Genomic DNA, 27483 nt, shown 5'->3' with positions numbered 1-27483 from the left:
ACCCTATTTCATTGATTTGTGCTATACTGTACAGTGCTCAGAGCTAATAACTTCCCCGAAGAAAAATTACATCTGAAAACCACTCAATACATGAAGTAATTCTGTTGGCAAGTGATTACGGAAGCAAAGGTCACTTAGATGAAGTGAATGGAGGTATGAATTGATGCAGAAAGTGCTCGTTTCAGCAACATACTCAATCATATTTTGCCTCAATCACACCTTACTTGAATGAGTGTGGCAGGTCAGTCAGATGGCTAATACCCTGTTCATTGCTTCATTTGATTTCTCATCATCTTCAGTGATAGACAGACTTAACACAACAGTTCTGTTATTCTCAGCCCAGGGCTCAGCGTTTCAAATGTCAACCCAGAGTGCAGCACTAATGATGTTTACACATCTACCAAAGCTCTTCCAGACAAAGACCACTTGTTGTATAGGCGCCACATACCCGAACCCTCCCTTTGGGTATATTTGGGTGTTGGTAAGAAAACATCTTAGTCAATTTTCTTGGTGAGAGTTTGATTATGAATTGATGGCGTGTTAAACAGTGGCGGCAATGCAATGCACCCCCTGAGATTTTTTGGGCATGTTGCACCTGGATAATGTGAGTGCTCTCATCCTGACTCAACAAGGGGGGGCGAGCTCTCTTGTGCGCAATCATGCTGTGATGGAAATTACAGAAGAAACAATGTTAAGGGTCAGTCTGAGAATATCATTTTTTCTTTTGCATTAACCTTAAGAAACTACACACGGGGACAAAAAAAAATGTATAAAAGTTAAGAAAAAACAACAACAACAAAACAGTCGCACTACTAAGATAAACATGGCGCAAGTGTTTTTTTTCTCTAAGGATGATGTATGTAGAAATGAAAACATCCATCCATCCATCCATCCATACATACATCCATCCATCCATACATCCATCCATCCATCCATCCATCGCTTAATCTGTGGTCGAGTAGCAGCAGCTTTAGCAGTGAAGCCCGGACTTTCCTATCCCCAGCCACTTTAACCAGCTCCACCAGAGGGATCTCAAGGTGTTCCCAGGTCAGCCAAGGGACATAGTCTCTTTAGTAGGGTTGTTCCGATCATGTTTTTTTGCTCCCGATCCGATCCCGATCATTTTAGTTTGAGTATCTGCCGATCCCGATATTTCCCGATCCGATTGCTTTTTTTTGCTCCCGATTCAATTCCAATCATTCCCGATAATTTGTCCCGATCATATACATTTTGGCAATGCATTAAGAAAAAAATGAATAAAACTCGGACGAATATATACATTCAACATACAGTACATAAGTACTGTATTTGTTTTTTATGACAATAAATCCTCAAGATGGCATTTACATTATTAACATTCTTTCTGTGAGAGGAATCCACGGATAGAAAGACTTGTGACTTTGTATTTCGTGACTAAATATTGCCATCTAGTGTATTTGTCGAGCTTTCAGTAAATGATACTGCAGCCATTCAACCCAAATGCATGATGGGAAGTGGAACCATGACTGTGCGTCGTGCTGCCATTTGATATATCTTCTCTGCGTTGGGAAATAACATAAGGTGTTAAGAAAAAGAACAATTGCTACCTTGCTTCCCCACATGGCTTCCCATGATATTTCTAATCGTAGGGAGAGGGAGTGTAAAGCTTTAGCCGATTAAAAAAAGGCTCCAAAGGCTACCAAAATTCACTCTACTCATTTTACGCTGCCCTTTATCTCTCTATATAGGTAAAACGGTGCCATTGCAGATTGACCGCGACAATGCGTGAGTGGGTCGTGCAACGCATGCATTAATCGCGTTAAATATTTAACGTGATACATTTTTTAAAAAATTATTTACCGCCGTTTTCGGGATGAATTTGATAACCCTACCTTAAGCCTAAACTAAAGACTGGATGAATGTAACATATCATGTCTGTAACATTAAATACAATTAGAAAACAATTTAATTAAAAAATATATATATATTAAAAAAAGGCATGGCCGATATTTTTTTGCCGATTCCGATACTTTGAAAATGTAGATCGGCTGGTAAATCGAGAGCTTCGCCTTTTGGCTTAGCTCTTTCTTCACCACTACGGACCGGAGCAGACTCTGCATCACTGCAGACGCTGCACCGATCCGCCTGTCGATCTCCTGCTCCCTCCTACCCTCACTCGTGAACAAGACCCCAAGATACTTAAATGCCTCCACTTGGGGCAGGATCCCATCTCTGATCCGGAGAGGACACGCCAGCCTTTTCCGACTGAAGAGCAAGGTCTTGGATTTGGACGGGCTGATCTTAATCCCAAGCGCTTCACACTCAGCTTCGAACCGCTCCAGTGAGAGTTGGAGGTCACTGCTCGATGAAGCCAACAGCACCACATCATCTGGAAAAAGTAGAGATGCAATGCTGAGGCCACCAAACCGGACCCCTTCAACGCTTCTGCTGCGCCTAGAAATTCTGTCCATAAAAGTTATGAACAGAATCAGTGACAAAGGGCAACCTTGGCAGAGTCCAACCCTCACTGGAAATGAATCCGACTTACCTCCGCCAATGGGGACCAAACTCTGACACCAGACGTAAAGGGACTGAACAGCCCTTACCCAGGGCCTCGTTACCCCGTACTCCCAAAGTACCCCCCACAGGACTCCCTGAGGGACACGGTCGAACGCCTTCTCCTAATCCACAAAACACATGTAGAACGGTTGGGCGAACTCCTATGCACCTTCGAGGACCCTGCCGAGGGTGTAGAGCTTGTCCACTGTTCCATGGCCGGGACGAAAACCACACTGCTCCTCCTGAATCCTAGGTTCGAATCCCCGACGGACCCTCTTCTCCAGCACCACTGAATAGACTTTACTGGGGAGGCTGAGGAGTGTGACACCTCTATAATAGGAATACACCCTCCGGTCCCCCTTCTTAAAAAGGGTGACAACCACTCTGGTCTGAAAATGCAAACAACTGCCATCATTATAAAACCTTTCATGACTTTAAGGTCTGGTTTAGGTCATATCTGACAGTAAATGACAAACTTAACTACTGGTAATAGTTCATAGTAAAACAATCTCTGACCAAGGACACTTTGATGTCAGAATTGAACAACTGACCCTGGCATTTCTAGATGATCCCATCTGCCTAATGCACCTAAGCTGCAACAGAGCAGACATATCACTGGCACTGCCATTAACTCATTTGCTCCCAAAAACGTATAAATACATTCTATTTTAAATTGTTTCAGTGTCCCAAAGACGTATTTATACGTCTTTTACATTTTTTTTTCTCATAAGAGACATCTATGGGTTCTGATTCAACTGAGCTCCAAAGCACAAAGCTGAAAATCAATAAAAGCAATAAAACTGGCCACTGGAGGGCAGTAGCGCATTTGGTAAGACCCGCAACCCGATTCAACGGCAACGAACTGCCGGTCCGCACGGTCAGAGCGCCGGTGGAAGGATGCCAGATGGCGGACGACCGAGCAGGACAACCGAGAGGACACCCAGGATGTCAGGCGCTGGATGACCGAGCAGAACGACCGGGACCACCAGTGCAGCGGAAAATGCCGTTGAGTCCGTGCTGCTCGTCGAGCAGACCCCGCAGAGACAAAAAAAAAATCCATCTTATTGAGACAGGCGGCGATGAGGGAAAGGTTTACCCGGCTGTTGCGGCGACAACAGCGTCATCTCTCAGTTATATGAAAATAAATTGTTACTTTGCTATCAAAAGCTCTATTTGTCTTGTTGTTTATGTTATTTTGTAAAAGGAAAACATTATTCAGATGTTTGGGATGTAACTAAAGCAAAAAATAGCTTTGTTAAAATCAAAGTTATGTTTGAAATGTATGCTTTCACTAAAAACTAAATTTCTAATTATTTTTCATCAGAAATTGGAAAATTGCTCAAACTAAGCTATTTTCTAATGCTGATTTCTAAAAAATGGAAAATGATATGAACTTACTTTTTTTCCTGCTGAAAGAAGAGAGTCTAATCTTTCATTTGATGTGTTCCATGTTTATATAGCAATAGAACATAATTTTCTGTGGGCCTTGCAAAATCAGTCAAAATCCAGTAAAACGGCCAGGACCGAAGGGCCTTGCTCCGGTGTTCTGCCAAAATATTCTACATCGGCGAAACGTGCTACATTAGTCGAATTTGACACCTAAAGTAGTACCGTGCGCTCTAAACTTGTTTTGTTTAGCTGCATACAGGAATAAGGTACTAGAAAAATGCCTGCAGAAAATACTTAAATGTAGTTATATCAAATAAGGACGGTTTAAACACGTTACGTGACTAATGCGGTCAACTGCTTCAAAGCTAACACAAAAAAACACAATGGTTAAAAGTATGAGAGGGTAATACATGCAAAAAGTATCTTTGAGGCTGTGAAAAGGTTTTAAATAACTAAATAAAAACAAAAATAGTGAGTAATCGCCGCCTCCAACCGATGTGCGCATGCGTGTGAATGCATGCGCAAGCGCCCTGAGCATTGTGTAGGACGTTTCGCCGCGTAGTAAGGAATGGCCGAACACCGGTGAAAATAGCTGAATGAGTTAACGATATTTAAAAAAATAAAATAAAAATACCCAAATAGAGAAATGAGCAAAAGTTCAAACTCGTCAAAAAAAAGATAAAAAATGTTTTGCTGCTAAACAAAAGAGATAGTAGAAATGTTAAATTGGATTTCAAGCACTTAGCTTGTGATGTGAAACGACTCTTTAACATTTATTGCAGGCATTGCTTAAACTTTCTGTGTCATATTTGGAAAATTTTACTTAAAATTTTTCCAGAAATTATACAATTGGTCAAATTCCATCTGGATCTGTTATAATTTGCTAATTAGTGATCAATCTAACCCGTTACAAATGGTTTGATCACATTCACGATGCATTGTAAAGGGCACAGTGGGCCATTTGTAATTGGTGGTGAGGAGGGTCCAGAAAACTGATGGCATAAACGGATTTAAAAGTTAAATCAAGGAATGGTATTGTTTGACATTACCCTCTAGCCCGAGTTATAGACATAGTGTGCTGCAGCTTGGCAGCTAATGAAAATACTGTATCCTATCGCTGTAAACAGCCAGGCGATACTATAAACACTTGTCAAGTAAAACAATCCCTTGCTCACTGGACCTGCAGTAAATATTGCTGTGTATTGTAGAGTCATATAACAACCAACTAGGAGTGTGTACTGATCTAACATTTTACCTCAGTCACCTTGTCCATCCTTTTTAAACAGGAGAGCTGGGGTTTTCACAAAGAGGAATAATTACTTGACACTAAAGGGTAAACTGAGGTAAACCTATTGAAAGGTTTTTTTTTTAAACTAAAATACCGGTAGGTGTAGGTAATTGAAATGAAGTAAAAACTTCACAATGCCAAATACGTAGGCTCGGGTGAATCTGGGAGGGCCTGAACGTTATTTTGCAAAACCATTATGTCCAGCTCAAGTTAAAAAAAAAGTTCAATGTACAATGTGAAATTAATTAATTAATCCAGTCCTTACAATTGAGGCATTCAGTAGAGCAGTGCATTTAAACCCTCGCCCACTATGAATTCTAATTGCAATGTGTGGGTGTAGTGTATCTAATGAAGGACAAATGAGGAGGATTTCTTTACCTCAAGTATTTTTAAATTCCCCTTTAATTCCAATTTTATCCCCGCCCACTTAGCTATCGTTACAACAGTCTCTCTTTCCTCACTGTATCATGTTGCAAATAGATTGTAGATGGTAAGACTCGTCCTGAATGCGGGATAATTAATAGATGGCCATTTATTGGTATAATAAACCAACATAAATCTTGCGGCATAGAAAGCCCCGAGACTATTTTGGTCGATTACATTTTAACCTGGGATCCTTTTTCTGCATTAAAAAGCTCATTAGTGTTTGTATGTCATTAGTTTTCTTCAACAGAGCAAAACAAATCATTGTTTCCCCCCTGCACATTTCAATTTAGATGTGAAAAACAGAGCAAAGGACATCACAAGACTGTATGTTGGAATAGCGTGTCATGTTTACTGTGATCATTTTCGTGTCAGCTGTAGGGCATAATGTAACCACTGCTTATTCATAATGTAACCACTGCTTATTCATTTATTTCTGCAGTACATCATGCAATGTACAAATACTATTTCCACAGTTGGGCGTTGCTACTGTAGGTGTTGTTGATATACAGTGAGGAGCAGAACTTTTCGCACCTGTTGTGATTTTGCAGGTTCACCCACTTAGAAAAAAATAGGTAGAGGTTTGAGATTTCAATCATAGATACATTTCCACTTATAGAGACATAATCTAAAAAAAATAATTGGGAACTCATATTTTTCAGTCATTTATTTTAGGGCTGTCAAAATTATTGCGTTAACGGGCGGAAATTAATTTTTTAAATTAATCACGTTAAAATATTTGACACAATTAACGCACATGCCCCGCTCAAACAGATTAAAATGACAGCACAGTGCAATGTCCACTTGTTACTTGTGTTTTTTGGAGTTTTGTCGCCCTCTGTTGGCGGTCGGGTGCGACTGAGTTTATGGGCTTCAGCACCCATGAGCATTGTGCAATTATTGACATCAGCAATGGCGGGCTACTAGTTTATTTTTTTGATTGAAAATTTTACAAATTTTATTAAAACAAAAACATTAAGAAGGGTTTTAATATAAAAATTCTATAACTTGTACTAACATTTATCTTTTAAGAACAACAAGTCTTTCTATCCATGGATCGCTTTAACAGAATGTTAATAATGTTAATGCCATCATGTTGATTTATTGTTATAATAAACAAATGCAGTACTTATGTACCGTATGTTGAATGTATATATCCATCTTGTGTCTTATCGTTCCATTCCAACAATAATTGACAGAAAAATATTGCATATTTAATAGATGGTTTGAATTGCGATTAATTACAATTAATTAATTTTTACGCTGTAATTAACTCAATTAAAATTTTTAATCGTTTGACAGCCCTAATTTATTTGTAATTTAATGTTATTCATAAGTATTTGTACCCCTGAGAAAACCAGTGCTAATATTTAGTGCAGAAGCCTTTGTTTGTAATTACAGAGGTCAGATGCTTTCTGTAGTTCTTCACCAGGTTTTCACATATGGAAACAGGATTTTTGCACATTCCTTCACACAAATCTTCTCTAGATCTGTCAGGTTTTGGGGCTGTCATTGAGAAACAGCTTCATCCAAAGATTGGGTCATTTGGTCAAAGACTTGGTCATCCTTTCCTTAATACAGTGTAGTAGTCTAGTCTTATATACAGAAGAAGAAAAAAAAACAAAGCATGATACTACTACCCCCATGCTTCACAGTATGGATGGTGTTCTTGGGATGGTACTCATCATTCTTCTTCCTCCAAACACTATGAGTGGAATTGAGACCAAAAAATCAATTTTGCTCTCATATGACCACATGACTTTCTCCCATGAGTCCTCTGGATCATCCAAATGGTCATTGGTAAACTTAAAACGGGCTTGGACGTATGCTAGTTTAAGCAGGGGAACCTTCCATGCCATGGATGATTTTAAACCATTACGTTTTAGTGTATTACCAACAGTAACCTTGGAAAAGGTGGTCCCAGCTCCTTTCAGGTCATTGACCACCTCCTCCTGTGTAGTTCTTGGCTGACTCAACACCATTATTCGGATTATTGAAACCCTGCGAGGTAGATCTTGCATGGAACCCCAGTCCGAGAGAGATTGAGAGTCATGCTTAGCTTTTTCCATTTTCTAATAATTGCTCCAACTGTGGCTCTTATTTTACAAAGCTGCTTAGCAATTGCCCCGTAACCCTGTCCAGCATTGTAGAGGTCTACAATTGTGTCTTTGGTGTCTTTGGACTGCTCTTTGGTCTTGCACATGGTAGCATTTGGATTATGACTTGTTGGAATTCGCCCCCCCCGGCCCAGACACACGGAAACAGCGACAGCCGAACAAAGTGCTGCTCTGCCGATGCTGCCTTCGCGCGCGCCAACCGGGAAGGCGGAATTCCGCGAGTTCTCTTCTTATGTTAACCCTTTGTACTGACTCCATGTTCCAAAAGTTTGAAGAAGACTCACCGAAACCAGGTTAACAATTTATTTGTCGACAATGGTCAAAAAACAAGGCAAAAACAGACGACGGAGGGACAATTCTGGATCCAAAACAAGGCTACATAGAAAAGTTTCCGAGCAGCGAATCTGTCTTATCTCAGTGTCCAGTGTTTTTTAAGTCCGTGGCGTAGTGGGCCGGCCAAAGGTGTGTCCAGGCGTTGCTTTGGGATCATCCCTCTCTGGCCGGTTTCGGGCTGTTTAGGTTCGTGCGTGGATGGGATGTGGTTGCCACAGCGACCGACGCTGGTCTTGACGTCACAAGCGCCCGCTATCAACTTTTTTAGCTGGGTTGGCGCTACTTGTTTTAGGACAAAGCGCGCTGGTCTTTGTCCTTGTTCGTTTGTCGGGAGAACTGATTGCCAGAGTTGGTGCATCAATCTTGCTCGTGATGCACACGTTGGGCTTCTGTGATAAGATGGCGTTGTGTATCTATTCTGTTTCTTTAAACTATGGTGTGCTATTTATTTTACATTAGGTGTGTTAGAGTAGTGCAGTCCTACAGTGAATATGAGAAATGATACTATTCCCTGATTGATTATATTACGTGTGTTCGAGTAATGCAAACAGTTAGACGGTGCCTACGGGAAACGGTACCATTTTTCCTTTTCCCCCTCATGAGCGCCGATAAGGTGATTCACTTTACTGTTTTCAAGTCTGCCTAAACTATAGTTAAATGAATGTGTTATATTAATGCAAACAATTACCGTAAATTCCGGACCATTGAGCGCCCCGGATTACAAGCCTCACCCAGTACATTTTTAAAGGAAAAAGCATTTTGTACATACATAAGCCTCTCCTGCCTGTAAGCCGCGTGTGCCCACATATTAAACTGAAATATTTATAAAGAAATACACAGTTTTCCAAGTTTAAATACCATATTTTAACAAATCGGGTTATGATACAGCGCGTGACTTACAGGTAAGGGAGGTGCGGAAGAGCAAGAGACGTGCTGTCGTTGTTGTTGCGGGTGTGTCTGTGTGTGTGCGTCGGCTGCTAGAGGCAGCAGTCGTGTGTTGTTCGACGAGTTTCCAAAATAAAGAATTGCAACCTAACTTAACGGTTTGTCATCGTTACAATACCTTAACTTTTCTTTCCAAACAGCGCCAGCAACACGGCACTTAGCTGACTCCTCAAGCTCACTCCTTCTTCATCACGCAGCAGACCGGCTTTTCGAAACCCGTTGGTGATGGTGGATTTTTTTCACGCTGCTCCACGCTGTCAGACTTTTGCAAAAGTTGCTCTTCGAATACGACCACTTTTGTAAACAATCTGACGCCACTGGCCATCCAAGCCTTCAATTCAACTCGGCACATCATATCCATTTCTTCTAGCATGATGCGGGTATGCTAATTCTTGCCTGGCACGGCCAGACTGTTCTCCGTGTGTTTTTCAAACACTGAGAGAAGTCTGAGACCCAGCCCATTAACGCCCTCTCGAGCAAGTACAAAATCAGTCGATAGATTCGTTTATTTGCGTGACGTGCTCTTAACGAGCGGTGTCACTCTTCCGCGTCGGAAGTCGTCTCCAAAACACAGATGGCGAACAGGAGAGCTGAAAATATGCTCCAATCCACGGTAAAATCAGTTTTAAATTACCAAAAACACATCGACGCAAGTCAGTGACAACAGTCTGTCTCGCGCTAGCCATGTTGAATAAACTCCGCTCTCCTCGTATGTTTACTTCCGCGCGCAAGTCCCTCGTCCCGCCCGTCGCTGATTGGTCCACTCCGCTGTCTGTTTGTTGTGGCTTGCTCCGCTCTGAAAATTTTATCCGCTTAATGGTGGCCAGACTCAATAGCTGGAACAGCGGTGAGTCTGGAGTACCAGGCTTTGCTAATTCTACTAATGCACAAAGATGAGGCTCTGCTACTTTTATCCGTGCACAAAGCACAAACTTAAAATACGGGTAAGAGTGCCAACTAGCGTCTTCCTCGACACACATATTCCACGTGTCTTATGCTTGCATTTTATGCTCGAGCGCTCCTGGCGGTCATTAGAAAAATTGATAAATTGGCCGAATCATTGCATACGCCGCAGGATTCAAAATGAGGGAAAAAAGTAGCGGCTTGTAATCCGGAATTTACGGTATATGGTGTGTGCGAGAACAGTACCTTTTCCCTTCAGACTGATTGTGGGGTGCACAGGTGACAATAATGAGCGCAAACGGGAGGTGGGTGTGTCGTTACTCATAAAGGTCGACTTTTTTTTTTTTTGGTAGACTGACAACTCTTTGATTGTTATTATTATTGCTGATTCTCAGGGGTACAAATACTTATGAGCCCCAGTAAATTACAAGTCAATTCTTTATAAAAATCATATAATGTGATTTCTGGATTTTCTTTTAGATTATGTCTCTATGAGTGAAAATACATGTTTGATTGAAATTTCAGACCCGTACCTATTTTCTAAGTGGGTGAACTTGCAAAATCAGAAGGGTGCAAATACTTCTGCTCTTCACTGTATGGCTAGGATGTTGCCCTTTGAATTCAGTCGTGTCACTTCTTTGCACAGAGAAGGTGGTTGTGGTGTTGCTGGGTGTTTTGCACACATACTTCCGCACTGGTGAGCGCTAAACATATTTTAGTTATCTAATACAATCTTGGCACACAAAACAGCTGAAAACTTGAACAACTTGAAAGTCTGCTTGGCTGACGTGACAATTCCGAAAACAAGAACATACCATCCACTTGTTACTGAACGCAACTGGGAGGCAGATGCACTCTGACTGGAAAAAGAATGGAGCATGATCTAAATTGCCCGACATGTCTGGAGACTTTCAAAGATCCTGTCATACTGCCATGCGGTCACAGCTTCTGTCGTGCCTGTTTGCACCAGTGGAAGGAGAAAGGAGATCAATCGTGTCCAGTCTGTAGGACAGATTTTAGTTCAGTGGAACCATCTCCAAACTTAGCATTGAGGAATATGTGTGAGAACTTTGAAGGAGCCTCAGTGAACTCAGAGAACATCTGCAGTTTACAGATGGAGAAACTTCAACTCCTCTGTTTAAACCACCAAGAGCTTGTGTGTGTCCTCCGCGTACCTTCAAAAAGCCACACTGGCCACGAGTTCTCCTCTGTTGAAGAAGCTTCCCAAGATTACGGAAAAAAGATCCAGGAAGGCCTACAGAATGCAAAGGAACGACTAAAAGATTATATGGATTGTACAAACAAATGCAATGAACAAGCAGAGTACATCAAGGCCCAGAGAAAGCAGGTGGAAAGCAAGATTAAGAAGGATTTTGAGGAGCTTCGGCACTTCCTGCAGATTGAAGAGGAGGCCAGGTTGTCTGCTGTCAGGGAAGAAGAGATTAAGAAGAGTCAGATGATGAAGGAGAAAATTGCATCTCTCAGTGAAGAAATGGCTGCTCTCTCAAACATGATCAAAAGCACAGAAGAGCAGCTTGTGTCCAACCCTGTTTCCTTAATGCAGAACTTCCAGACTGCAATGAGCAGAATCCAAGACCTGCCCGACAAGCCTCAGCTACCCCAAGGAGCTCTCCTGGATGAAGCCAAACATGTGGCCAACCTCAAGTTCACTGTGTGGGAGCAAATGAAGGGAATGGTCTGCTACAGTTACGTCATTCTGGACCCAAACACGGCCGGTCCACAACTCCATCTTTCTGAAGATCTGACCAGCGTGAGTTTAAAAGAAACACAGCAACGTCCAAAGAATCCCGAGAGACGTGTGTGGAACGAAGTGCTCGGTTGTGCTTTGTCCTCCTCAGGAGCACACACGTGGGACGTTGAGGTGGGAGACAACGCATACTGGTACGTGGGGGTTTTGTGGGGGGACCCATGTTCACTAGCTAGCCTGAACTGTTGTCTCACTGGATTCCGTTATGGTAAATACATAAAGTTTGGTGCCCCAATTGAATCCTGGAATCCGCCCGAGAAACTTCAGATGATGCGCCTTCATGTGGACATGGACAAAAGGTCACTTTCGGTGTCAAACTCTCTTACAAATGCCCATATAATGACAAAATTGAATATTGACTTGAGTGGGAACAAAAAAATGTATCCTTACTTTTCTACAGCAGCTAAAAGTCCGCTGAAAATAATCCCACGTTCACGTCGTGTTACGACTGCGAATAAATGAGAGTGTTTTCCTCCTTTAATTTTTTTTGCATGCAGGAAAAGCTAATAGTTAATATTGTGGTATTATAAATCAATTGAAATCAGTTAAACTATTTCTGCTATAGTTTTTGAATGGACAATTATCGATTTGTACAATGTAAAAAATAAAAAAGAATTATTCATTTAGCCAAAATCATTACGTGTTTTGAATGACCTGCAGATTTCTATTGTTTTCTTCTCCAAATACAATCTTTTGTGACGTTGTTTTCAAGTTGAATGTTTCTTGTCTCACTTGGTGTAAGAAACAAAATGAGACTTCCTGAAAAATAATATTCGTAATCAACCAGAAGACATGACAGTTACCAGCTATGCATTTAAGACATGGCCGCGTAGCATTCAGTGTCAGTTCGTCAGCGACTGAGGTCAGTTCGTACTGTCAGGTACGAGACGGAAGAACCAGTTGCGTATCGCGAACACAGGATTTTATTGATATGGACAGTCGACATGTGCTGAGTCCTTGACAAACTGACACCGAATGCTATGAGTCCATGCCTTATATCAGGGGTCCCCAAACTTTTTCCTGTGAGGGCCACATAACTTTCCCTTTCTCTGATGAGGAGCCGGGGTCAGTTTGTAACAGAAAAGGTGTGACGATTGCAGGAGTGCCAAAATGTAAAGATATATTATTTTTCAGAAAGCAACAATCAAATAACCCTTTCTAGATTCTTCACTGTCATGCCACGTAGCTTCCTGTTTTATTTTGAAGGCTTCACCCTCTTCATAGTCGCGTACTTGCCCTTCCTCTTGTCATCTAATCACCTATTGTTTCCACCTGTTCCCCATTACCATGTGTGTGTATATAATGCCCTAGTTCCCCTTGTCTTGTGCAGAAGTGTCTTTCATCCAAGGTCAGTCACGTCAGCCTCTCGCCATAGCCAATCGCCATAGCCAATCGCCATAACCTATCATTGTTTTACTGAATATTATCCTCCATTGGAGCGCTTTGTGTTTGAACCTTTTCGATCTTAGCCATCTTGCCTTTTTCCTCCATTTGGAGCGTTTTGTGTTTTTGCCTTTCCTCCCTTTTGGAGTGAATTTTTGTTTGAACTTTGATTGTGGTTGCACCTGACTTATTCCTCCGTTGGAGAGTTTTTTGTTTGCACCTTTTTCTCATTCCCGCATGTCAGCGGAAGAACCTGTGTTCAAAATAAAGTTTTTGCCTGAACCTCCGCAACTGAGTCCGCCTCGTCATCTCGGCCTTACATTCACAGAATAAAAGTAAATAAAATAATAATATGATATAATATACTAATAATAACACTATTAATTAGATAATAAACAAATAACCCTCTCTGGGTTTTTCACAGAAAAAAGCCAGGAAATAACACTATTGGGGGGAAAAAAAAAATTGTTCAGGGGGCCGGACCAAATGTGGAGGCGGGCCGTATCCGGCCCACGGGCCGTAGTTTGGGGACCCCTCCCTTATATACACAGCTGGTAACTGTCATGTTTTTGTTCTCAGTTGTTCTTTGTTACATGTTTGTGTTCTCAGTTGTTCTTTGTGACGCATTAAGGAGCACACTGTCTTTGTGAGCATGAGTGTGATGGAATATGCTGGCAATTAGTAGAGAAGGGCAAGGAACATAACAGAAGCGCCCTCTCGAGGGACGACCCCAGAAGTCCCAAGAATCGAGTCACCAAGCAGGGAGGGCGGAGGGCGGAGAAGGAACAGGAGGAGGGTTAATATTCCTCCGACCCATTAGAGTCCATGGCCTCATCCACAGTGGGCATCGGCTCAATCTTGGACTGAAAGGATTGAACTTCCGATGGCACCGGATCGGGCTCATAGTCAGAGTCAGATACAGGCATGGGCTGAGAGCAAGCCACTCTCGGTCGACCGCAATGGACGGACGGCTGGTCAGGATGGAGGCGATGGAAGTCTGATATGAGGGTCCGGGCTACAATCCGCCCAGCTGGGACCCACATCCTCTCCTCAGGACCGTATCCCTCCCAGTTCACCAGATATTGGAGGCCCCTGCCCCGCCGGCTGCGAACAGTGTAGACAGGACCCCCATCCACTGTCAGGAATGAACGGGCAGGCAGGCAGGTTGTTATGGACCCAAATGCAGGGAAAACGAAAAAGGCAGCGAGGCAGGTGGCAGAGAACTCAAAAAGGCTTTAATGATAACTAACAAAAGGCACAAAGTACAAAACAAAGGCTGTGGTGATCAAAAAACTATCAACAAATAACTTAGGTCACTAACAAAGGCTGAATATCAAAAACTTACTGAGACGAACACGAGGGCTAGGACAGGACTTCAACTTTGACGCAGGCACAGACATTGACATAGACAATGACGCAGCAAGGAGTGAACAGAAAATGGGAGCATATATACACAAGCAGACAAGGGATAACGAGACAAGGAACAGCTGGGTAACACAGGTGGATGCAGATTGCCGAATACACTGGGAAAACACACACAGGTGAGAGCAATGGGTAATCACAGGACAAGTCACACAAGGAGAAACCAAACACAAAACCTAACAGTACCCCCCCCTCAAGGGACGGATCCCAGACGCCCCAAGGAAACAAAAAGTCAGAAGGTTGCTCGGAGGAGGGAGCAACACCAGCCCGTCACGGCCAGTCAGGCGGGCGTCCAGGACGCCAGACGTGGGCCGATCGCACGGGTCGATCGGGAGGGCGCCCGGGGCGCCAGACATTGGGCGACCGCACAGGCAGATCAGGCGGGCGTCCCCGACGAGGTAGTGCTCGGTTGTCCATACCGCCACGTTTTGGCAGGAAACGGGGAGCAGCATCATCGGGGCGAGGGTCCGGAACAGAGTCGGAGTCGTCGTGCGGACCAGGAACGGAGTCGGAGTCGTCGTGCGGACCAGGAACGGAGTCGGAGTCGTCGTGCGGACCAGGAACAGAGTCGGAGTCGTCGTGCGGACCAGGAACAGAGTCGGAGTCGTCGTGCGGACCAGGAACAGAGTCGGAGTCGTCGTGCGGACCAGGAACAGAGTCGGAGTCGTCGTGCGGACCAGGAACAGAGTCGGAGTCGTCGTGCGGACCAGGAACAGAGTCGGAGTCGTCGTGCGGACCAGGAACAGAGTCGGAGTCGTCGTGCGGACCAGGAACAGAGTCGGAGTCGTCGTGCGGACCAGGAACAGAGTCGGAGTCGTCGTGCGGACCAGGAACAGAGTCTGAGTCGTCGTGCGGACCAGGAACAGAGTCTGAGTCGGAGTCGGAGTCGTCGTCGTCTGCTGGCGGGACAGCAGCGGTGTCGTCTGCTGGCGGGACAGCAGCGGTGTCGTCTGCTGGCGGGACAGCAGCGGTGTGCTGGCGGGACAGCAGCGGTGTCGTCTGCTGGCGGGACAGCAGCGGTGTCGTCTGCTGGCGGGACAGCAGCGGAGTCGCAGGAGACTGCTGGCGGAGCAGCAGCGGCGTCGCAGGAGGCTGCTGGCGGAACAGCAGCGGCGTCGCAGGAGGCTGCTGGCGGAACAGCAGCGGCGTCGCAGGAGGCTGCTGGCGGAACAGCAGCGGCGTCGCAGGAGGCTGCTGGCGGAACAGCAGCGGCGTCGCAGGAGGCTGCTGGCGGAACAGCAGCGGCGTCGCAGGAGGCTGCTGGCGGAACAGCAGCGGCGTCGCAGGAGGCTGCTGGCGGAACAGCAGCGGCGTCGCAGGAGGCTGCTGGCGGAACAGCAGCGGCGTCGCAGGAGGCTGCTGGCGGAACAGCAGCGGCGTCGCAGGAGGCTGCTGGCGGAACAGCAGCGGAGTCGCAGGAGTCTGCTGGCGGAACAGCAGCGGAGTCGCAGGAGTCTGCTGGCGGAACAGCAGCGGAGTCGCAGGAGTCTGCTGGCGGAACAGCAGCGGAGTCGCAGGAGTCTGCTGGCGGAACAGCAGCGGAGTCGCCGTCGTCTGCTGGCGGAACAGCAGCGGAGTCGTCGGGCACCGGAACGAAGGTCAGACGGCGAGGCGCCGGGACAGGGACTAGGCGACGAGGCGCCGGGACGGGCACCTCGGGCAGCTTGGACTTTGGCGCGGGCACTGGACTGCGTGGAATCAGCGCAGGCACTGGAACGGAGGCCAGACGGCGAGGTGCCGGGACAAGGACTAGGCGACGAGGCGCCGGGACGGGCACCTCGGGCAGCTTGGGCGCAGGGACGGGCACGGGACTGCGGGGAGCCGGCGCGGGAGGAACTGGACTGCGGGGAGCCGGCGCGGGAGGAACTTGACTGCGGGGAGCCGGCGCGGGAGGAACTTGACTGCGTGGAGCCGGCGCGGGAGGAACTTGACTGCGTGGAGCCGGCGCGGGAGGAACTTGACTGCGTGGAGCCGGCGCGGGAGGAACTTGACTGCGTGGAGCCGGCGCGGAAGGAACTTGACTGCGGGGAGCCGGCGTTGGCGGAACTTGACTGCGGGGAGCCGGCGTTGGCGGAACTTGACTGCGGGGAGCCGGCGTTGGCGGAACTTGGCTGCGGGGAGCCGGCGTTGGCGGAACTTGACTGCGGGGAGCCGGCGTTGGCGGAACTTGACTGCGGGGAGCCGGCGCGGGAGCTTCGGGAACCCACGACGTCAGCACCGCCGCCCGCCGTCGGCGTTGACGGCCACGCCGAGGCTTTTGCTGAGGGCCTTCAGGTGGCAGGGGCGGCAGAATAGCCCCATTAGGCCGCAGTGAGCCTGGGCGTCCCCGCAGACCACCCCGGGGGGGTCCCCGATAGATGGCCCACCGGGATCCCAGGTAGGAGTCTTTGGCCAAGATTTCAGAACGGGATATAAAGTGCGACGGGTGGAAAGAAAAATTACCAGGGGAAACGGAGGGCGTGAAATCAAAATCCAGGTCGGAGTCGGAATCAGAATGGAAATCATATGAATCGTGATCTTCAAAATCAGAAAAATCTGAATCTAAAAAAACGTGGCGAGGCAGAATATAATCAGGGGAACATGCGGATGGTCGTCGGCGTGTACGCCGGTGCTGGATTTTTCCCGCTGGGTCCACTAGTGGCTGCGTCATTCTGTCAGGAATGAACGGGCAGGCAGGCAGGTTGTTATGGACCCAAATGCAGGGAAAACGAAAAAGGCAGCGAGGCAGGTGGCAGAGAACTCAAAAAGGCTTTAATGATAACTAACAAAAGGCACAAAGTACAAAACAAAGGCTGTGGTGATCAAAAAACTATCAACAAATAACTTAGGTCACTAACAAAGGCTGAATATCAAAAACTTACTGAGACGAACACGAGGGCTAGGACAGGACTTCAACTTTGACGCAGGCACAGACATTGACATAGACAATGACGCAGCAAGGAGTGAACAGAAAATGGGAGCATATATACACAAGCAGACAAGGGATAACGAGACAAGGAACAGCTGGGTAACACAGGTGGATGCAGATTGCCGAATACACTGGGAAAACACACACAGGTGAGAGCAATGGGTAATCACAGGACAAGTCACACAAGGAGAAACCAAACACAAAACCTAACATCCACCAGGCGAGGAGGGGGAGGTGGTGTTGCATTCGGGAACAGGGGGGCTTCTATTGATTTTGAAAGAACAATACAATCAAAGTTCATCACTTTGAAAAACTAAGACTGAATACTGTCTCTAAAGTGTATTCAACATAATATATGCAAACGTGGGCACTTCTTTATCAAGCCCAGACAATTTATACCTTTTGTTGTGTACTCTAATAATATGCAGTTGGTAAATGATTAATTGTACTTGTTAATACTGCAAGAGTGTGTGAGAACTTAGCCAAGCTCTGTGATATAAGTTGTTCCACCTCATTTCCACCAAGCCCCATCATAAATGACTGGCATTTAGAAGTACACGTGCAGGATCTAATCTAGTGTGTGAAACTACACATTTGGTGGCAGGACGACCCAATGTCAGATTTGGAAAACGAGCTTTTTTTTCCCCTCATTAACTCCTTGGAGAGAAAAACATGTACAGTATAAAAGGGTATTATAAAAATAATAAACATATTTTACGATGTCATCCAATAATCATGATTAAAGAACATTGTCTCAAGTTTTCAATGACTGCCATAGCGATGCTGTAGTTCCATCAGAAAACCTTGACCTTGACTACCTTCATACCTTGACTTATTGCATGGCCTGCGAATATCTTCAGAGTGCACTATGCATGATTTTTATTCTTGTGGGGATGTGTTCAAGTTCTCCCCAATAACTTTAATGACCCTAAATATCAAAATAACGGTGATCAACAAATTGCCAGGATGATGGATGAACTGTTCAAGAGTTCCTCCTTCATTCAGTCATTTGGTCAGTTATAGTCACATTACTACCGAGTTTTACAACAACACAGCATAAAATCACTTTGAAGTTTTAAATCAATAGTTGATGCCATGGCAATGGCAAAAACGTCATCCTACTATACAAGAATGATGGATGTAATATTTTACATTAATTAGTTATTAGGAAGCGTAATGGATGACGCTTGATTGTGTCCCGAATTGTAATGTAACCAGACTCAATATGAGAATGAATTGGATCCTATGCAATTATCACACCCTTTTGCTGCTATAATTCATTTCATCATTATTAAGATGATGTAATTTATTAAATAAATGTAATATTACTATATCAATTTCCTGCTGTCTACAACCAGGTTGGCATTGAAAAACTTTTCAATTCACTTACTCTGATAAATAAAGGTTAAAGAAATATTCAAGGCACAATCCCCACCCTCCAGCCTATTGAGGATAAGTAGTAAAGCGAATGGATAGATACCTTCGAAGTCTAATCGTGAAAAATTAAAGCTGCATGAAAGACGAAATCTGCCTTTGATGTCTGAGCAACCAATATGCAAATCTTCAATTATCATTGCATACCATCCTTAAAACATCTAAGGCCATTCTGAAATAATTTGAGATTAAATATAGCTGCCTGAACAAATATGTACTTGACAAAGGTTGCGGATAGAGTTTTATTGCATGTTGTTGTGACTAGTAAAAAGAACGGTTATTACTCATTCACTACCAAAGACATATAACCAGTGTTAGGCACGTTACTTTAAAAAAGCAATTAGTAGGGCTGTCAAACGATTAAAATTTTTAATCGAGTTAATCACAGCTTAAAAATTAATTAATCGTAATTAATCGCAATTCAAACCATCTCTAAAATATGCCATATTTTTCTGTAAATTATTGTTGGAATGGAAAGATAAGACACAAGACGGATTTATACATACAACATACTGAACATAAGTACTTTATTTGTTTATTATAACAATAAATCCACAAATGGCATTATTAACATTCTTTCTGTTAAAGTGATCCACGGATAGAAAGACATGTAGTTCTTAAAAAATAAAATGTTATAGTTACAAGTTATAGTAATTTTATATTAAAACTAGAGCTGTCAAAATTATCGCGTTAACGTGCGGTAATTATTTTTTTTAATTAATCACGTTAAAATATTTGACGCAATTAACGCACATGTCCCGCTCAGACAGTATTCTGCCTTTTGGTAAGTTTTACAGCAAGGCTTTTTGTGCTGTCTAACAGCGAACTCTTGTGGTCGCTTTGCGACATGGTTTATTGTTTTCTTGCCAGTTCAATATGGCTGCACGACGTCTTGGGCTGACGCCTACGTTGTAATGTTGTGCTGATATGATCCTTGGACAAGATTTGTCCGTAAATATGGTTGTTGTAAAGAATGTACATATTATGTTAGTAAGCGAAATGTTATATTTTTTGTATGAGACGCTTTTTGTTTATGTTTAGTGAACCTGTATAGCGTGCTAAGCTAAAGTTGTTGCTAATGCAATGCTTGTGTACTTTTTTTTTGTAGTTTTACGACGGTCTAAAGAGGACAATGGTTTGAGGCCATTTTATTAATAAATCAGATGAAAAAGGAAGAAGTCTGATTATTAAGGCGTCGTTCACTACCTGTCTAGCTTTGGAAAAAGTAGATGCTTCGGAGTGAGGACAGCATAGACGGATTTAAATGACAGTAGAGTGAAATGCCCACTACAGTCCTTATGTAGCGTATGGTGAATGTATATATCCATCTTGTGTCTTATCTTACTTTCCAACAATTTATTTTACAGAATATATATATAATTTACAGAAAAATATGGCATATTTTATAGATGGTTTGAATTGCGATTAATTACGATTAATTAATTTTTAAGCTGTAATTTACTTGATTAAAAATTTTAATCGTTTGACAGCCCTAATTAAAACCCCTCTTCATGTTTTCATTTTAATAAAATTTGTAAAATGTTCAATCAAAAGTAGAGTTAATATAATAATAATAAGAATAAAAATAACAATAATAAGAATAGCGTGACCAAAGTCTGAGTAAGTTTTATGTGTATTTTGCATAGCTATTTTGATTGGGTATGCCAGTTCACTTTGCATTGTTGTTTAACTGTGTGAAAATAGGGCCTCATTAGTACAGACTGAAGTGCTTTTCTTTTTGTGAACATTATTTTTTTTGAGAGATAGGAATATTATTTTTGTTGTGCTTTCACTAAAATGATACTTATGTTTTTTGTGAAGGAGTTGCCGAAGCTTATGCCAATAAACGGCGCGGTCCAAAGACTGCTTGTGTCCACTTGCCATTATAACATATATATATCTCTGTACATATCTTACCCAAAATACAACAAGAGACACATAATTGCCAATAAAAGAAAGAAACCTTACAGAAATATGCGTGGAGCACAAATAGCACAATGCAACACGGCACTGCCCCCAAGCAGCCGGTGGCATTCTCTTCACTCTTAATGTCCATAAACTGCGTCATTGTAATCTGTTTGAGGCTATGCGTGAGCGGGTCATTCAGTGCATGCGTTTATTGCGTCAAATATATTAACGTGATTAATTTAAAAAATTAATTAACGCCCGTTAAAGCGATAATTTTGAGAGCCCTAGTAATTAGTTATAGTTACTCACTACTTCTTCCAAAAAGTAACTGAGTTAGTAACTGAATTACTCTATTGTAAAAGTAACTAGTTACCAGGGAAAGTAATTATTTCCGTTACTTTAAAAAGAAGTTGATGTATATCAAAGAATTTGACATTTTCTGAGCAGTATTCGAGTCAGTTGAATAGAGAAGAACAGATAGGTAGTTGTGTTATAGAACCTTGTAATATTTATTGCACCTCACCAGCAACAGATTTATCCTACACTTGAAGTGCAACAAAAATAAACAGTAAACAATTTAATAAAATTAAAATCAGCAGTAAACAATATAAAGTGAGTTTAATCAATTAAATCTAACTCTCACAACCCGAAACAACTAGTCAAGTAGACATAGCCTACTGTACTTCAAGTATTTTTGACTTGAAATAGTGTTTATATCTCCACCTTGTAAAGGACAAAATTTCCTCTGAATGCTCTGCCATCATATCCCTTTGCATTGGTTTTGCGTGTGTGTGTTTGCCGCACGCGCTGTTCCGGTTTGTGTGTGAAAACACCGGCTCTGATTGGCTTACCAGGACACATAACTCTAACCCCCAGCCAATCACAATCATTTCCATCGCATAGACATTTGGTACATTTGACATTCAGGTAGCCTCGTCACCCTCAAAGCGTCTGCCGTCCTCAAGATGGAAGCAGCATTCTTGCTGGCTGAGAGTGGGGGATGGAACGAGGCTAGCATTCAGGTATAGCAAACACAGAAACGTTAGCAAGCTTGGAAAGCATTGTCTAATTGAATGAGCAGGGACAAACAGCCTGGAGTCATAAGAAGTACGTGCTGTAATATTCTGATACAGAATTATCCGAGGCACCCTAAAGTGCACACGGCGCCAATATTGTTTTGCTCACATGATGCGAGAGTGAGGTAGAGACACGGCCTGTCGAGAGCCGTACGTTTGTGTTAATGTTGAAGTTATACTGTATGTGCTATTAAAGAAACAGAGTGCCAGCACGTCCTGTGTGGTATATCTTTGCTAAGAAAAAGCACAAAACAAAACGCTATTCTCGAACCTAAACGTACCCCAAGTCTTGGATGACAAATAAACAGAGCAGAGTAGACTCGCCACGGCTGGTAGTTTCTTCAATTTATTCAGAGTAAGTAACGCACTGCTTTTGACCGTCAGTAACGGTAACGGCATTGTTACGGCGGAAAAAATAATTAGTTAGATTACCCCATTACTGAAAAAATAACGCTGTTAAATAACGCCGTTATAAATAACGCCATTATTCCCAACACTGCATATGACAATGTTTATGATGTTCAACTGCTCATAACTAAAGATGGGAATCTAATTTAGCTGTAGAACACAATTTTCTGTGGCGCTTGAAAGAAGGGGATGTCATGTGACATGATGTTTGTTGGTGAATGAGTCAAAATGGCACTGAAATATATTTCAATTAATTGAATTCATAATTATATTTTGCAGGTGGAGGAAAAAACTAAGTCAATATGAAAACTTTAGATTGGGAGAAACAAACACATGGTCAAAGCAAAATGAGTTTAGGTGCATGAATGCATAAATTTCACATTCAAGCAACTGCTTTTTTCACAGCATGGGTTTACTTGTTTTACCTTACTTGCAATTTGTATACCTGATTGGGTTTTTACAAGACCTATGAGCAACGTAAACACCACCATATGTGTTAATGTGGGATGACAGCTTTCCATACTGGTCTACTAATTGAACTGATGAAGCCTCCTTGGATGAAAGGCAGAACATCTTCCTAGACAACCAGAACAGACACGTTGATTCAAAGCTGGGTGATGAAATGAAATTCTCATGCACTGTAGAGTTGTATTTGAAGAAATCCAGCCAAAATGTCACATATCCTTTGGACATTCTGAGAAAAATAGTTTGTAGCATTCAAACACTGAATTTTGTCCTGTTACAACTTCCAATGTGATAACTGCCATTCGTCAGACATGCCTCTCGAAGGTCTCTACACAATAGATACAATGGCATGACAAGAACACACATTTTCTGTTTTGATTATTGTTATAATTCATGTATTAGGGATTTTTGTTGTTGTTGTATTCCTAGCAATGTTTCATAATGGAGCAAGACAAAAGAATGAGCAAAACAAATGAAGATCATCTCGAGCCCTTTTTATACAGTGTCCGCAAAAGCTGATCAGCATGTGCCTTTCAAAAGAGAACACAGCACAACAGGGACATCGCAGTGTCCGTTTGTGCATTAACTCAGCATCTCATTCTGACCTTGTCTGTTGAATTCGAAAATATATTCTTGGGTGTGTTAATATGATTTAATCTTTTGTACTCTGAATTGTAGCCACCATTCATTAAGGCTACAGATAAATCGAGATCACTTTCTTCAGAGCCCGTACATAAACCGGTAATTTGCATTTGAGAGCTCAATGATATTAGGTGCTAATATTTTATAATATATTGTCTTGCTTTGTAATTACTGACATTTTAACATTCAATTATGTGCTTTTCTCTGTCTTGCCACACATTTCCTATTATGTAGCCTGTTACTAGGAATTTCAATTATTTGGTCATTCAGTCTTAACACTGGGAGCATTCATTTTGCAGTACATACTTTGCAGTTTCCTAAAAGTGTTGTCATCTATGTACCATAAAGTATTTCTATGTGTCTGACATGGCTCCTACTTAGACTTGCCACCCGTCCCTTGAAATACGGAATCGTTCCGTAATTGGAAATTAAAAGTTGCGTTCCGTATCGAACCAATACGTAACGCAGTTTATTCCCTATTTCAAAATTGTCCCATGGGGTGACCCTGCGCGACCCGCGGCTCCGGCGGCGGGGAGGGGCGAGCGGCGGTGCGTCCAGCCCATGCACGTCTGTCACACACAAACACATACCTGCACTCATGAGTGAACACTGAGCCAACAATAATGAACAAAAGGGGCAGGAGATATTAAAGACAACAAGATGGTTATCTGCCTGCCCGCTGCTTTCTGCCCAGCACTGCGCTCCACTTCCGGGTTTGTTGCCTAAATGCACTGCCCCGCGCGTTTTCAAAAATAAGATGTCTTCAAAAGCAGACGCTCAGGAGTCAGGACACCCCACCTCATCCTCAAAATAGGAAACGTCTCCAAAAAATAGACTGGAGTGGGAAGAGGGTAACCCGTGGCTCGATAGAGTCACTGATGATGATTATAAAGGAACTGCAAGGTAGGGAGGAAAGTTTTTGCAGTGTCTCACGGCGGTGTAAAACAGCATGCTGCAGGGGACCTCCACAAATGGAATATAAGATCCCAGAAGAGCATTTGTCACAATTCTTTGTACCTGAAACACCCCCTGAGCTTGATTTGGTATGTTATTATGCTCTTGTATATGGATAACATATAGGCTATATTTATATTTACCTTCATACATCTTGCATTGATAGGAGCACAGCGAGGCTATTTCAGTTACTACTATGGTTTATTATTTTCAGGAATGTTGATTTTTTATATATATTTTTTTGAAACATGCATTTATTATCAATCAATATGGAATAGATTTATATACCCATAAAGAACATCTTATTTTGCTATGCAAACTAATGCTCCTCATTTGGAATTATCCCTAACAGCAAATAAACACTGAATAAATAGTCCTACTGCAAATATGTACTATCTACTGATTGATTAATAGTGATACCAAAATTAAAGCAATAATTTGACATCGTCCCACGCCTACCCTCTAAACTGCAGCTGAGGTGACACAGGTATAAAACACAGTAAAACGTGGCCAGAGCTACTGTACAACTGTGCTGACTGTGGACACAGGCTCAATCAGAAGATTTTTATGTGATTCCAAAATGGTGAAGAAAATGCCTTTGAGGAGAACAAAGCAAGAGGCATTGTTGAAACAAGTCCTGGGTCCAAAGGCAGTGGGTGATGTGCTCAAGATCTTAACGTCACCCATCCCATTCTCCATACAGACCGATGCCTCGAATAAATTGAGCAGGAAGATGTTTCGCCTTGCTTTCCAGTACTTCAGTCCAGAGTCTGGGGTCACTGACAAAATGCTGGACTTCATAGAGAATGCGGACGAGTCAGCTGCTGGAATTGTAGCTCTCCTGGAACATTCCCTTAAGAAATTTGGCTTGCCAATGGATCACGTGACCGGATTCAGTGCCGACAACACAAATGTTAATTATTATAGTCATAACTTCGTTTTCACTAACCTGCAGAAAAAAACAAAACAGGCTGCCGTAAGGAAACTGCCATGCCCACATGCCCACAAAAATAGATACATTTCTATGCATTTTAGGAGTTTTCGGGATGCCCCTATTTTTCGCCCGTAAGGCTTTGGGCGCGAGGGGGGCACCCCTTATTTCTATTTCTGAAAGGTGGCAACCCTACTCCTACTGTTAGTATACATTACAGTATGTCAGGTTGGAGAAGTGGTATTGGTACCAAGTATCAGTATCAGGGAAAAAATGTTCAGTGACAGTACCGATGTTGGTATCTGTATTGCGCATCTCTCATTAAATTGTTACAGAGGAGCTGATGCATATTAAACTACCCTCTTGGGGATGTCACTTTGGAATGAAAAGAGGACACAGTGTTTTCATTCCGACTGTTGAAATCTTTATCCCTTACATCTTAAATATTTCCTTTTCACAAAAGTTACTGACTTCATTTGATTTCATTTGTTAGGCCACCATCTCACAGTTCACAGCCTGCCTTGTTTTATGCCATGAGCATTTGTCAAAACCAGAGGTGTATTCATTTCTCACATGAGTTTACATTCCAGAAAGGACACGCTGATGTCTGTTTTGTCTCCAGTAGCCTACTTCGAAGGAGAACCACATTATTCACGAAGAGTGTTTTGCCAGGCATCAAATGGTGGCTGTCCACAGAAGTGAATTGTTGAAAGCATGTGTCACAGAACCGGCTATATGATTGAAAGTTGGAGCAGAAAACACAGCCTTGTTAACACATACAGTAGGTTGTGGGAGGTGATCTGGATCTAGTATGGATTGCAGAGCAACACGTTGAGACAAAAACATTTATTTTTCAAATGGTGGTTGGGTTGGGTCATTTTTAAGCAGGAAGCTCTATTTAGCAAAATTTGATGTACATTTTATGAATTTCATCGTCAAACTAAAGCTGTCTGAATGGCCCTCAGATTTTACCTTTTCATTACTCAACCGATAATTCGCATTTGAATGGTAAATGTTTATTTAAGTATATATTTGTTTGATACTAATTTCAAGTTGGTTTTAATATGCTCCACACAAAATAAGGATTTTGCGTGGATTTCTTTTTTCGCAATGTAATGCCATAATATTACAGGATAACATTGGTGAGGATTTATTGTCTTTATTATTAAATCATTATCCCAATATTAATACTGACCCTCTAATCCTTAAAATTCTGCCTGTGTATAATTCAGTGGTTCTTAACCTTGCTAAAGGTACAGAACGACATGAATTGGAATAGATTTTTTTTTTTTTTTTTTTTTTAAACCTATACCGGTAAGTGTTTTTCCATTTAAATTTCTCCTTATTTAGACAGCATGTTTAGACAGCATGTTTTTAAGCAGGCCAAAATGTATGTTTTATCTTTATGCCTGCAGCATCATCAGACTTCTAAACCACGGCTGGCCCAATGCGCATATCTTAGAAATTTTCATTTAAATTTAGAGGAATATATATTATATTGTTCAATATTAAACCTGTTTGGTTGCATTAACCTGGCCCGTGCAGGTTGTCATGTTTACATCTCAAATTATATAAAAAACCCTGCACAAAATGATCGCCAAATTTGTACACAGTCATTACGTAAAAAAAATTAAACATCAATCATCTCACAAATTCAATAACCTGTGTCAACAAAAGATTTTTCCTTTTGATTTGCTTTTCAAATCAGAAAATGAAATTAAACTCGATTCATTTTGCAGTTTCTATTTTTGTTGTCATGTCAACATTCCTGTTCTATCACATCCTTGCCTCACATTCTTTATTTCATGACGTAAAATGTGACGCAAATGTGTACACGCGGTGCACGTTACCCGTAGGTCTGTTGTACTTCCTCATACCATGTGAGAGTTTCACCTCTAATCAGATATAGGACTAGTAGTTGAAAGAATTGGAACAAAGCCTCTAAATTGGCGACTAACCAGTCCAAAACCTGGTCTAAAACTGCACTTTGCCTAGATTTAGCCAACGTCGAAAAATAGGGCTGTGTGTGTCTTAAAGAGCATACGACAGGAGAAAAAAAAGTCTTAAATAGCATTATTATGTGAATTAGAATCATATTTTGAGACGATTCGACTATATACAACAATTTAGCAAAGCGCAGATGACGAGAAATTAGTCTTTTAATCTGCCGGTTAGCCACGCCTACCATTATAGGGCTCTAGCGTCCCCAACAGGTGGATGACGTCAGCAGGTGACTGGGCTCATCGGT

The 27483-nt window shown here is 42.6% G+C and overlaps 2 protein-coding genes across 2 annotated transcripts in view; both read left to right on the top strand.

Annotated features, from left to right (window-relative positions):
- Window positions 1-27483, top strand: part of tacr3a (tachykinin receptor 3a) — a 64290-nt gene that overhangs the window by 25454 nt on the left and 11353 nt on the right. The window lies entirely within an intron of this gene.
- On the top strand, window positions 10776-13422 carry LOC130920762 (E3 ubiquitin-protein ligase TRIM35-like). The gene has a single exon (XM_057844200.1). The coding sequence runs from the start codon at window positions 10808-10810 to the stop codon at window positions 12164-12166; it is 1359 nt and encodes a 452-aa protein (XP_057700183.1). The 5' UTR covers window positions 10776-10807; the 3' UTR covers window positions 12167-13422.

Source organism: Corythoichthys intestinalis, chromosome 8 (genome assembly GCF_030265065.1).
Source record: "Corythoichthys intestinalis isolate RoL2023-P3 chromosome 8, ASM3026506v1, whole genome shotgun sequence".
In the NCBI taxonomy this organism is placed as follows: domain Eukaryota; kingdom Metazoa; phylum Chordata; class Actinopteri; order Syngnathiformes; family Syngnathidae; genus Corythoichthys; species Corythoichthys intestinalis.
Note: the sequence above shows the minus strand (reverse complement) of the source record. Positions and strands in the feature narration are given on the sequence as shown.